We start from the raw sequence: 14,177 nt of genomic DNA, 5'->3' as shown, positions 1-14,177 counted from the left end.
GATGGGTGCGTTTTCTGATGGGTGGAATGTTGAAAGTCTAATAGACATTGGTTCATGTTTCCATTTTCCTCACCTTGCTTCTTGTTGGCGCATTTGGGAGATGAACCCCAGAGATCTGGGTGGAGTTGGAAGGAAGGCATACTTGATTGTGCAACTGCTTTATGTGCTGGTTGAGGGAAGAAAATGCTGGAAGCCTAATTTGGCCTCAAGTCCAAGCTCCTTTCTCTAATCCAGCTTTGTGAGTAATGAAGTGGAGGTTTTGAAATCTCTCTCTCAGACTCTCATTCTCTCTTGCATCTATTTTTACATTTGTTTGGAACCCAAAAGAGATAGGTTGTGAATGACAGGTACCCTCTAGAACCCCAACAAGATACGGATTGCCCAGCACTTATTATCTGGCAGCTGTTAGTCTTTTTGATATTAGAGGGAAAGAATGAGGCTACGTATAGCTATTGAAGTGGCTCATCTTGGTTGGGGATATGTAGTCTTAAGGTTTCATTCTGATTGAAGATTTTAGTGGCTAAAATGAGATTTCAAAGCAACTGTGGTTTTCTAGGTGGGGCTATTCATTCCAGAATCACTCGAGTTTATCTACTGTGTTTTATGATACAATTTATTTCATAGCATCATGAGACTCTAAGTCACAGAGTTCAGCCCTCAAAGTTGATTGTGAAATTCCCTTAGACATCTCCTCAATTTGTCCAGGCTCTGTTTAGCCACCTGCAGTAATGATATGCTCACTTTGTCTCTGGGCAGTCCATCCCATTTTGCATCCATCCTACTTGTCAAAAGGTCCTTTGAGCTGAAAGCTGCCTCCTGGTGGTTTCTTTTGTAGGTCTGCTCTCTTGGGTGATCGTCATCAAGTAGCTATTGCCATAGAAATGCACCTGACAAACTAAGAGGGTGGCTCCGTAACAGCAGTGCAAATTTATTCCCACTCCTGGGTCTGAGCCACCATTGTGGATTGGCTGATCCAGGTTGGCCTTGTTGGCCATGTGGCTATGCCTCTAGCTGTGGTGGTGGCATGGCTTGGTTCTTCACTATCTGCTGAGCTCAGTTCTCTTCCACATGTGTGTGTTTTGTTTTGTTTTGTTTTTGCTTTTTAGAGCCGTACCTTAGGCATATGGAAGTTCCAAGGCTAGGGGTCCAACTGAAGCTATAGCTGCTGCCCCATGCTACAGCCACAGCAATGCCAGATCTGAGCTGCATTTGTGATCTACACAACAGCTCATGGCAACGCTGGATCCCCGACCCACTGAGCGAGGCCAGGAATTGAACCTGCATCCTCATGGATACTAGTCGGATTCATTTCCACTGTGTCACAGTGGGAACTCCCCACATGTGTCTCTTCTTGATCCCAAGCTGCAAGGGGCAGCAGCTACCGGGGAGACATCCTTCTCGTGGAAGGTGGCACTAGTGCGACAGGGCAAGCCTCAGTCTGCTGGCATCCTGTTGACCAAAGCAAGTGGAGCCCCAAATCATGGGATTGCTCTCTGCCTCTCTTGGGAGAGACGGCAAAGCCAAAGACCCAGGGCTTGGATCCAGGGGCGGGTGAAGAACCAGAAACAACCTTATAATCAGTCGCAGCAACTCCGCAGAGGCTCACTTCCTTTCTAGGAGACAAACTTTTCCAATGCTTAAAAATAATAGTGGTGGAGTTCCCGTCGTGGTGCAGCAGAAACTAATCTGACTAGGAACCATGAGTTTGTTGGTTCGATCCCTGGCGTCGGCCAGTGGGTTAAGGATCCGGCGTTGCCATGAGCTGTGGTGTAGGTTGCAGATGCAGCTCGGATCCTGAGTTTCTATGGCTGTGGTGTAGGCCGGCAGCTACGGCTCCACTTGGACCCCTGGCCTGGAAACCTCCATATGCCGTCCGTGGGTGCAGCCCTAAAATGACAAAAAAGACACACACACACACACACACACACACACACACACACACACACACACACACACACACACAGTGGTGTTTTCTGCTGGTAGTAAAAATAGCATCAACTTTGAAGGTGGAGGGCATCTGGGCCTCGTCCCACCCTCTCTGAGTGGTCCAGGGCGAGTGTCTCAATCTTTAAATAAAAATGCTCCTTCTCAGGGTCATTCTCAAGACTAAATCGAATAATATATAAATAAGACACCAAGCATCACACGGGTTCTCCTTAAGTGCTTAGCAAGTGTTCCTTACCCTTCATCCCATCTTTCAGTTGGTTCTCACATTGCTTCAGGGTCTCCTTTGCTTGCTAGATTATACTGTATTTTTTAGGTGTTCTCCTCTGATATATCCCTTTTATTAACGCGAGGCTCCAGGTGGAATATGTTAGAATGACCCCTGGGTATTGTAGAGTTGCTGCTTCCATTGAGACCACCCAAGCTTGAATGAAGTTGTATTTCACCTCATTTTACCCATTGGAAGATGCAGGTACCTACTACATTCCTGGATTTTTATGCAGTTACCTACATTCCTGGATTTTTATTCCATGCTTCCTGTAGGAGCTACTGGTTTTAATGTTTTTTTTTTTGTTGTTGTTTTTTGTTTTTTGTTTTTTTTCCTTCTGGAAATGTTTATAGACTGTTTACTTTGTAGAAATGCTTCATGACTGTTATTATCTCTGAATTCTCAAAACCACACTGCTGAGTGGGATTTTTGATTCCCGATTACAGAAGAGGATGCTCGAATTGAAAGAGGAACTGTGGGTTTTCTGGGATCAACCAGACCCTCCTGGAGGGACTTGATTGCTGAGCACTGTGTTGATGGGTGTGATGGATTTTCAGAGGATTTTCTTTTCTCTCTCCTTGTCCCCACTTTCTGCCCCTTCGTGGGTCTCCAGGATCCTTCATGATGGTGAACAGCTCTGGGAGGGCCTCTGGCCAGAAAGCCCACCTTCTCCTGCCGACCCTGAAGGAGAATGACACCCACTGCATTGATTTCCATTACTACTTCTCGAGCCGAGACAGGTCCAGCCCAGGGGCCTTGAATGTCTACGTGAAGGTCAATGGCGGGCCCCAGGGGAACCCCGTCTGGAACGTGTCTGGGGTTGTCACCGAGGGCTGGGTGAAGGCAGAACTTGCCATCAGCACCTTCTGGCCGCATTTCTACCAGGTAGAACATTTTACCATAGTTTGATTCTTTTTAAAGGATTTGTCTGTATACTTCTTGCTGTCTTTAGCATGGAGGTCTAGAAAGGACTGCATTACTCACTTGTTCAACTCGTGTTTACCAAGCTGCCTCTCCTAACCAAGCCTGGAAGATGCAGACATTATCAGTGCAGGGAGTTCCAGTCGTGGCTCAGGGGAAACAAATCTTAACTAGCATCCACAAGGACGCAGGTTCGACCCCTGGCCTCACTCAATGGCTTATGGATCCAGTGTTCCCATGAGGCATGGTGTGGTTCGCAGACTCACCTTGGATCTGGTGTGGCTGTGGTGTAGGCTGGTGGCTACAACTCTGATTCCACCCCTAGCCTGGGAACCTTCATATGCGGTGGGTGTGGTTCTAAAAAGACACACACACACACACACATATCCAAAATAAGTGATCAGTATAGCATGCCACCCTGGTGGTCACCGTTTGGAAGAGGAGATGACAGGTTGAAATATAAACACAGTAGAATGGGATGCATGTAGGTTTCCAAAGGATGCTGGAGGAACCTAGACATTGAAATGATAAAGTAATTATAAAAATTATAAAGTATAAATTCTGAAATAATTTCTTACAACAATCTGATGAGGGAGATACTATTATTATGCCTACTTTGAAGATGAAAATATTGAGGTTCAGAGAGATGAGGTGACTAGTCTGATCTTGGCCCTGGGGCAAGACAGTGTTTGGGGGCAAGGCAATTAGGATGGCTTGTAAGAGGAGGTAACGGATAGGCTGAGTCTGATGGAGGAATAAATATTGAAAAAGGAAGGGAAAGGCATTTGAGTTGACAGGTAGTCATGCTGTGGGCTGGAGGAGCGAGTGAGAGGTTTTAGCAGAGTTCGGAACCTTTGTGGGTAGGTCGAAAAGGAGACATAGTGAGAGTTAAGCCTGTGGGGACGGCTACCTCATGGGGGGCTTTGAATGCCAGGCCAAGAAGGTTCAGTTTATTCTCTAGTCTAGAACAGTGCTACTCAAACCATCTGCGGTGGGAGACCAATTTTTTTCTCATTAGCTCATTGTGGCCTGATAGTTTTATAAACTGCAATAAAAGTGTCACAGAAATACCAAATTTCTGTAACAATTTCTAAACACCTCTTATCTCATTGTGGACTCATTACGTGCCACCGGCTCATGGAGCATGCTTTGAGGAACATAACTCCATGTTGGCTTTCCCTGGGATTATTAAAAGTTTTTTTTTTCCAGTTACTTTTATTTTAATTTTTTTTTAAGGCTGCACCTGTGACATATGGAAGTTCTTGGGATAGGGGTCAGATTGGAGCTGCAGCTGCTGGCCTACACCACAGCCACAGCAATACCAGATCCAAGTACATTGCAGCCTACACCACAGCTCACAGCAATGCTGGGTCTTTAACCCATGAGAGAGGCCAGGAACTGAACCTGCATGTTCATTGATGCTATGTTGGGTTCTTAATCTGCTGAGCCGCAAGGGAAACTCCCAAGTTTTTTTTTTTTTTTTTTAACAGCTCTATTAAGGTACAGTTTACATGTCATAGAACCCATTTATTTTAAGTATGCAACCGAGTGATGTTTAGTAAATCTGTTGAGTTGCACAAGCATCACCACAAACCAGCTTTAGAACATCTTCATCCCAATAGGATCCTTTGTGTCTATTTGCCATCAACCCCCATGTCCACCGTTGAAAGGTTTTAAGTTAGAAAGGGACCTAGTAATATCTGCATGTTGGAAAATTTCTCTGGAATTTGAACAGAAGAGGGACCTAAAGGTGGCAAGGTGAGTGGCCGAGAGATTCTTGGACATCCTTCAGTTCAAACCCATGATATAGTTCTTTCAGAGGTACCGTGAAAGCAGTTGTAGACAGCATGTAAATGAATGGATGTGGCTGTGTTCCAAAAACTTTATTGTACAAAAAACAGGTGATGGACCGGATTTGGCTTGCAGGCCACGGTTGGCTGAACTCTGATGTAGGTGATAAAGCTGAGCTTCACAGATGGACAATGAATTCCAAGAGCACACAGCAAATTGTTGGTAAAGCTATAGCCAGAACCCTGATGCTCTGGTCCCCAAATCACCCCACTGTTTCATTGAGTATAAACACGGCTCTATAAGACCATGGACCCCCTCTTGGAGGCCTTGTGGTTCTAATAGAAACTCCCTACCTAGAGTCTGATGCACATGGTACAGGGTGGGGCCACCAGTGCAAGTATAAAGGGCAGGAAAAGTGACCCAGGAGAGGGATAGACCTAACGTTGGTCCTGTTCTTTGATGGGGTACAGAGGGGAAAAAAGGACATTTGGGGGGCATCCCCTATGTCCCAGCTTTGTGGCAGGCCTATTGCTGCTCATTTAATTGACAGTAAGGCCTGTGTTGGGTAACAGCATGTCCTGTGTTCCAGAGTAGGGGATATTATTAGTCAATTGAGGTCCCCACAATCCTGCCTGGGTCCTCTGGCTCCAAACACAGTGTCCTGCTTTTGGGGAAAAAAGACATGCCCATTCAGAGAAGCATTCTGAGAAGCTTCCTCTCACTAGCTGTGTCGTGTTGGGTCTATCCCATCATCATTATTTTATTTTAGTTTTTAAAATTTAATTTTATCAGAGTGTCGTTGACTTAACAACGTTTTCCTAGTTTCAGGTGTACAGCGAAGTGAATCCATCATACATGCAAATACTACCCACTCTTTTTTTCCCTAGAGGTTATTACAAACTATTGAGTAGATTTTCCTGTGCTGTACAGTCAATTCTTGTTAATCATCTGTTTTAAACACTAGCATGTATATATACATTTTATATTTATATACATAGTATATATAAACGTATATTTCATACATTTGTATATACATTATGTATTTTATACATTTATATGTATACATTGTACATAAACTTTATACACTATATATATACTATACATTCTATACTGTGTATACATTTTATACAGTAGCATGTACGTGTTAGTCCCACCCTCCCAATCCTTCCCCCCACCCATCATCATTCTGAATCGCAGTTCTCTCTTTTCCAAAATGGAGAGATCTGTGGGTGCAATGAAGCGTTCATCTATGGATTAAATGAAATAGTTTGTAACATCATAGCAGGCTTGCGGTGGGCTTCAGCAGTTGTTGGAAGGAAGGGAGGAGGACGAGAGGGAAGAACAGACAAAGAAGATGGAGAAAGGAGCCTTCTTTTTTTTTTTGCCCTTTTTCTAGGGCTGCTCCCGCAGCATATGGAGGTTCCCAGGCTAGGGGTCGAATTGGAGCTGCAGCTGCCGGCCTACACCACAGCCACAGCAACACAGGATCCGAGTTGCATTTGTGACCTACACAACAGCTCACAACAACGCCAGATCCTTAACCCACTGAGCAAGGCCAGGGATTGAACCCACAACCTCATGGTCCCTGGTTGGATTCGTTAATCACTGCGCCATGACAGGAACTCCCCTAAAGGAGCCTTCTTTACAGAAATACCTGCTGTGGTTGTGCTCCAAGCCATCCCTGCATCAAAGCAGCTTCATCCGTGAGACTGCTCTGATGCCCAACGTTTTGGGCACGGCAACATCATTATATCACATTTCATTCCCTCTGCTCTGAGCTTGGTGGTGTAAAAGCCACTAATGCACTGAGAGCAGAGTTTAGAAAAGACACACACACACACCGCTAATGGATAGTCCCATGGCCACACATGCAGTAGAGCATACACGGTTGTCCACTCACCAGCCAGCCCCCAGACTCACCACACATGTAGGGGCACCCACCCATGCATACGTCCAGGGAAAGAAAAGCAAGGCTGTTAGGAGATTCAAAGACACTTGCAAAATGAGGTGTAAAAGTCACCAGTCCCTGAGCTCTGGTTCTGCATATGAGACACTGTGAACTAAATCCTATTTTGATTTTCAGCAGTGCTGGCTTCAGACCCGGATGGCTCATGTATTCATTTATTAAGCTCATATTTCACAGTCCTAAAATTGACTTGTAGGCTCTGTAATAAACAGGAAAATTTCATCTTTCTTATTAGTGGGCTTTTGGGCACCAGGCCTGCAGCAGAGCCTGGGATGAGAACAGTCTGCTCCCCCTTGCCCCTTCCCCCACTCCTGCCTCCTCTCAGCAGGGCAGGGCCTTATCCAGAGCTGCCAGCTGCAGGTGGCTGCCCCTTTGCAGGTGAGGTTGACTCTGTTTCACATTTTTAATGATTCTGAACTTTTCTGTCCCCAAATGTTAAAAAATACAAGAACTTTAATTTTGTCGCCCCTTGCTTACTCGAGTCTCCATCACCTGCCCTCAGTGAAATCACCTTTTTATTCAGCTCTTATAAGTGCCATGAAGACCCCTGGACATTTATTTATTTATTTATTTTAATTTAAAAAAATTTAATTAAAGTATAGTTGAGTTACAATATTCCTTCACTTTCTGCTGTGCAGCCGAGTGGCCCAGCCATACGTATACATACATTCTTTTTCTTTTTTTTTTTCCATACTATCTTCCAGCATGTTCTAACCCAAGAGACTGGACACAGTTCCCTGTGCTGTACAGTAGGACCTCAGTGCTTATCCATTCTAAATGTAATAGTTTGCATCTACTAACCCCAAACTCCCCATCCCGTCCCTTCTCTCCCTGCTACCCCCTGGCAAACACAAGTCTGCTCTCCATGCCCATGATCTGTTTCTATTTTGTAGATAGAATCATTTGTGCCATATATTGATTTCATACATAATTGATATCATATTGTATTTCTTTCTCTTTCTGACTTACTTCACATGGTATGAGAATCTCTAGTTATTTCTGTGTTGCTGCAAATGCCACAATTTCATTCTTTTTTATGGCTGAGTTCCATTGTGTATATGCACTACATCTTCTGTCGATGCATGGATTAAGGGTCCCAAGACCCCTAAGATTTAAGACCCACCTGACTTGGACTCAAAGCCCAGCCCCTTTCTCGGGCATTCCCCTGGCATCGGGTACTCTGTGGATTTGGTAACTTCATGCACAATTCAGGATGGTACCTCCTGTCAAACTCCATGACATCTTCTCTTTCACCCCCCTACCCTGCGGCTCAGCAAAGCCTCCTCCTTGTCTTACACAGGTGTCCTTGGGCTGATGTGGGAGAGGGGGTCTCTCCTGATTTCCTCCTAAGCAGTCTTCCCCCATAACCAGGTATATGGTCCTCTTCCAGAGGAGTTCTGGCGAGCCAGCGTTTTTCTGTCTCTTATCTTGTGAGAAATCATTTACAGACCCTTGAAATCTTCACTCTACAAACTCTCTGCCTGAGGACTTCACTGGTGAGCATGAAATGCTGGTTGCTGAAACCATGTTGTGACTTATCTATACCTTTCGCCAAACAGGCACACCACCTGCTTTTGGGAGGGGTTGGGTTGGAGCGTGACACTCTGAGCCTCTCCTGGGAGGTGACTTTCTGCCTGTGCCCAGCAGATCCTGAGCTGGGATCAGTTGGTGCTTTTCCATGCAAGACTCCATTCCCCCAACACCAGGAGGTCTCTAAAGGTCTAGGGGTTAGGGGATGTGCCCTTGATAGTAGGTATACCTGGTGGTCTTGAATTTGAAGGATGTCCTGCAGGGAAGTTGGGGTTCCCAGCCCAGACTCTCTGCTCCAGTCCCTGTACGCTAGTGTCCCAGCCTCTATACACTGATATGGAGCCTCACTGGGTGGTCTTCTTATGTCCCTTTCCACCAGACACTGATGATACTGGTGACACTGGAGCAGCCCTCACAACTTTTTTTTTTTTTTTTTTTAAGGACCGCACCTGTGGCATATGAAAGTTCCCAGGCTAGGGATCAAATTGGAGTTGTAGCTGCCAGCCTACACCACAGCCACAACAACACCAGATCCTTAACCCACTGAGCAAGGCCAGAGATCCAACCTGCATCCTCATGGATACTAGTCGGGTTCCCAACCCACTGAGCCACAGCGGGAACTCCAGCTTCACAGTTCTCTTCTCCCTCCTCTGGCCCTTCTCCCGTTCCTGCCTGGCATTCCTTTAGGGTCTCGCTTTCAGTGTCCTTGTGACTGTGATCGGCTCGATGCTGAGCCTTCTCCCTCACCTCAGAATGGGCGACCTTTCCATCCCCGGGTCTGGACATCACCCTGTCCCACGGGGGTGTCCATCCCCAGGAACTGGAGCTGGCCAGGGACCTGGTGGGTCTCTCTGACCAGGCCCCCAAACCAGAAGCACACTGATGGGCTGATCATCTCCATCCACAGCTACGGGGGTCTTTGGGGCACCTTCTGACCTGGAGAGAATCCCCGTGATTCATATCCCCAGAACTTGGTCAGCTGGGAGCCTGGCCCGGGGTGCTGAGCGGCAGCTGTGACAGCTGCTTTTCCTGAACCAGACAAGACAGAGCCATCCTGCTCTTCCACGTGTTTCAGAGGGTTTCCTCCTTCTTCATCAGCAGTGAGAGTTCAGCACCGCCGCCACCACATCTCTCCTGATGTTTGAACATCCCCAGGCATGGTCACGCTGCTTTCCTCTTGCTGCAGTCCAGCTTGGTTCCTTCCTTAGCAGTCTTCCACGGCACCCTGCCCTGTGGCTTCTTACAGAAGCTTCTCATGGTCAGAAAATTGAACCATGCATCCTAGCAATAATTTGTGTTGCCGGATTCCCATCGGGAACCCTGGGGACTGTTTGCATGGCCAGGATCTAGTTCAGCACTCAGACATGCAGCATGGATAAAGTGGGGAGGGAGGTTGGGCTTTGGGTCCAGAGGGAAATTTCTGAAGGCTGACCCTGCCAACTCACTCCCAGAACCCCTTGCTTCTCTATAACCAAGGCATGTCATTCTTTCATCTTTCGGTGGTACATTCTACCCACCGTTTGAGATCTCCCTCCCTGGTGCCTGGCGCTGTGCTCCGTGGGGTTGGCCCTTGTTCCTGCACATGGACAGCTCACTCAGGATCTCGGATGTGGGCCTGAGAGTCAGCCCCATTTTGAGAGCTCTGTGTTCAGGGGATGCACCATCACAGGCAAGTCCCAGTGGGCTCTTGAGGGTCCGAGCCCATCCATTATGGTCCTTCCTTTTCTTTCTGGAGAAGAATGGTGGACTCCTTGGCACTGTTTCTGATACCCCCAACCTAGTAACCCTCTACCATCCTGGCATTGAAGGCTCCATCTCGTGGCGATTTGCAAGTTGTTTTTTTTTTTTTTTTAATGTTAATTCTGGAGTTGCATGCCAAGAACAGGGCCCTCTTGGCTCTTGGAGGTTTTGTGAGCCTTCTGCTCTGAGCAGAAGCTGGCAGTGATGGGGGGGACATCCCCCATCTGTTCTGGGAGGCGCTTTATTCTCGGCTCAGTCCAGGGCCTGCCTTTCATTGTAAACATGGTGCAGACCCTAATGCTAATGTCTTGTGAGTCTGGCGCCTTCATCGAGGATTCTGTGGGTGGTCCCGGTCCCCTTCCCCCATGCTTCTCTCGCCATCACCCCCCCAACACCCTTGGCTCCTGCAACCACATGCATCTCTTAATCTCCACGTACCTCCACATGGCCCACACCCCCGCCTCTACCAGTTTTTACCTGTCATCCCTCACATCAAACAGTCTGTTGAGTGTAGGATCTTTAGTGGAAACTTGAGATGGGCACACACAGTACAGTCACATTGGATGGTCCATTTCTTTCCTCCTCTCCCATCATTCTCTTGATTTTTCCACTCTCATCTCCCATCCCTCTGCCCTGAGTAAGGGTGGTGATAACAGTTGACATTCATCAGTATCTTACTATCTGGATTATAAGCATTTTACAATTATTCATTCATTTCATGAAAAACCAGAACCTTCTTCCCCTTGTTTCTTGCAGAATGTTATTCTCTCCTATCTGAGTAACCCAAGTCTCACTTACCCCTGTGCTTTACAAAAACAATTCCCAAGAGGAATTCTGATGAATAAAAGATTCTCTGTCTCATTATAGAATTCTTATTTCTGCAACAGAGAGGAGAGCAGTGAACAAATGTATGTTTCACTCTTATACATCCTTTCTCTCATGGCCAGCCTTGGGCTCACCCAAGGGATGTTTATTAGTTATTACGATGTAGGTTAGACACTAGGCGATGATGTGAGAGGCCGACAGGGTGTTAGAAGAGTTTAATAGAGCTGAACTTTGATACACTGGGAAAAAAGTCAGAGCTTGGCTTAACCACGTGTTTTGGTTCAATGAGAGTTGGGCTGATTTTCATTAAAGTCCAGTAACAGACGTAACCCTGTACCGTGAACCAGGAGCCTGAGGCCTCAGTCTGCAGCCTACCTCTGGCTTCCTTTCTAAGCTTGGTTCGTTCATCTGGCCCCACCTCTTAGGACTTCTGAGAGGCTAGCTTGAGATCGTCTACTAATAAAAAGGTGATATGGTTGACCTTTATGATTGTGGTTATATTTCTCTATTATTTTTATTATCACTTCATCTTAGATGACGAGGTGCCCCCTCTGGTCAATACTGATATTGCACTGGTATCCTGACCCCAATTGTCTTGTGTGCCCTCTAGGATCTTGTTTCACCAACTCCTCATTCCTCTGTATTTTATGCTCTTTCCCTGACTCATTCCTCTTTACCTAAAATCATGTTCCAGTCTCTCCCATCTTAAGAAATTGTCCACTGGGCTTTCAGCACTTGGCTGTGGGACCTTATCCTCTTCTCTGAACGGTCCGCTGTCTTCCAAGGTGACCTGCTCTAGTTCTATAGCTTTAAATGACATTTAGCTGCCAAAGCTACCATATGTGTAACTCTGGTCCTTGATCACCCATGGACTTCCTACTCACTGCATCCACTAAGATGTTTAATTGGCATCTTAAACTTAACATGGCCAAGAGAAATCATGATGCAGCCCAGCCTGTGAGCCCAGACACACATGTCCACCTTCTCTGTGTCAATAAATGACCCCAGAATCAGCCTAGAGGCTCAAGCCCTAACTTGAAGAATCTTCATGGCATTTTCTCTTTTTTCACTCCTCCTCTCTTAATCTAACTGCAGACATTTTCATCTCTATCTTGAAAATATCTCTCAAGTCACCAACATCTGTATTCTTCATAGCCGACACCATTGTCCAAGCCATATGCATCTTTGGATTGGACTGCTGCTATGGCCAACTGATAGGTCTCTTTGTTTCATTCTTGCTCAGGTACCACGCCCCCCCACTCCCAGTCAATTTCCGCAGAACTGCCAGAATGTTTTTAGAATGTTAATTAGGTCATGTCACATTCCTGTTCGAAATTGTTCAGGAATAGAAGAAAATTCTAGCTCCCTACTATGTCTTGGAAGACTCTGTGTCATCTGACTCACACCTAACCTCCCAGCCTTGCCCTGTGCTTGTCTAGCTAATTCACTCCATCCCGGCCACACCAGGGTCGCATCTCCTCTTCCCAGGTCATCCCTGTGTCCTTTCCTGCCTCATGGCCTTTGCATATTCCAGCGCTTCCTGGACTTGGCAATTTCAACCTTCTGGCCTCCTCTTCATTATCACCTCCTAGATTTCTCTCTTGACCACTCTAAGTAGATCCACTCCCACTTAGTTAATCACACCGTTCTGTTTATTTCTTTCATAACACCAGTCACAAAATGAATTTACTTTTTCCCTAATCATTTAATTTCCATTTCCATTCCCCAAATGTGAAGTTTATCAGGGCTTGGACTCCAACTTTCTTATTCACTTTTTTTTTTTGTCTTTTTGCCTTTTTGCCATTTCTAGGGCCACTCCCGTGGCATATGGAGGTTCCCAGGCTAGGGGTTGAATCGGAGCTGTAGCCACCAGCCTACGCCAGAGCCACAGCAACGCGGTATCCGAGCCGCGTCTGCAACCTACACCACAGCTCACGGCAACGCCGGATTCTTAACCCACTGAGCAAGGGCAGGGATCAAACCTGCAACCTCATGGTTCCTAGTCGGATTCGTTAACCACTGCGCCACGACGGGAACTCCTCTTATTCACTTTTATACCACCAGTATGTGCCTTGGTATAGAAGAGGGTCTCTATAAACATTGAATACATGAATGAAGGAAGACACTGTGTTTGCCACAGTTTAGGGAATGATATAATTCGTGAACAGGCAATTACAGTTAGGTGCAATGGGTGCTAGGAGGAGTTAATCGTGTGACTCAGGGATAGTAAAACATGTAGAGAGATATGAAACTGTAATGCACCTTAAAGCACTTAATTTTTTATTGCAAATATAAAGGAGCTCATTTTTATTGCAGAAAAATTTGGAAGTCCAGAAAAGTACAAAGAAGAAAATATTCAAACACCATAATCCCCCTAGTGTCATTTAAAAATTACATTCATAAATCATTTCCAGTTTTACTTCATCTTTTGTGAATTACCTGCTGAACTTAATTGCCAGGCTTTCTTTTGGAGAGTTTGTTTATTTTGTTGATTCTCAAAAATTCTTTACACAAAACAGAATATTTATCTTTTAGCTGGAGTATATTTTACAGATATTGTTCTCAACTTGTCCTTTAATTTTGTTTCATTCAGGCTTTTGTTAACACACAAAGCATACTTTGACATTATAATTATTATATATTTAGGAAATGCACAATATTTCAGCTTTAAGAAATTATTTTTTAAGCTTTTGTCATTAATTTATTGCTTCAGAGAATTTGGTTAGAAAGTGTATAGACCCAGCCCTATATGGTTTCTTCTTTGAAGGTTTTTTTTTGAGGGGGCCACACTTGCGGTCTATGGAGGTCCCCAGGCTAGGGGTTGAATCGGAGCTACAGCTGCTGACCTACACCACAGCCACAGCAACGCAGGATCCCCAACCCACTGAGCAAGGCCAGGGATCGAACCTGCAAACTCATGGCTCCTAGTCAAATTTGTTTCTGCTGTGCCATGATGGGAACTCCTGAAGGGTTTTTTTAAAGTTATACTTTAGCCTATTATATGCTCTTGGTATAAATAATCCATGAGCATTTGAACAGAAATTTCATTCTTTTTTTTTTTGTCTTTTTGCCTTTTCTAGGGCTGCACCCGTGGCATATGGAGGTTCCCAGGCTAGGGGTCTAATTGGAACTGCGGTCACCAGCCTATGCCAGAGCCACAGCAATGTGGGATCTGAGCCGCATCTGTGACCT

At 45.7% G+C, this 14,177-nt stretch overlaps 1 protein-coding gene across 14 annotated transcripts in view; it reads left to right on the top strand.

Annotated features, from left to right (window-relative positions):
- The window catches only part of PTPRT (protein tyrosine phosphatase receptor type T), a 1,176,585-nt gene that overhangs the window by 426,899 nt on the left and 735,509 nt on the right, over window positions 1-14,177 (top strand). For all 14 annotated transcript variants that reach the window (XM_085003959.1, XM_085003963.1, XM_085003956.1 and 11 more), the window contains one exon: window positions 2,826-3,097. In XM_085003959.1, the coding sequence (XP_084860085.1) occupies window positions 2,826-3,097 (272 nt within the window). The remainder of the gene's footprint in view (window positions 1-2,825; window positions 3,098-14,177) is intronic.

The sequence above is a fragment of the Sus scrofa genome, chromosome 17 (assembly GCF_054392235.1).
Source record: "Sus scrofa isolate SSC_HxYL_T2T_F1_AM1 chromosome 17, Sscrofa_HxYL_maternal_Yorkshire_Landrace_v2.0, whole genome shotgun sequence".
In the NCBI taxonomy this organism is placed as follows: Eukaryota; Metazoa; Chordata; class Mammalia; order Artiodactyla; family Suidae; genus Sus; species Sus scrofa.
This window is presented reverse-complemented; position numbering and strand designations above follow the sequence as displayed.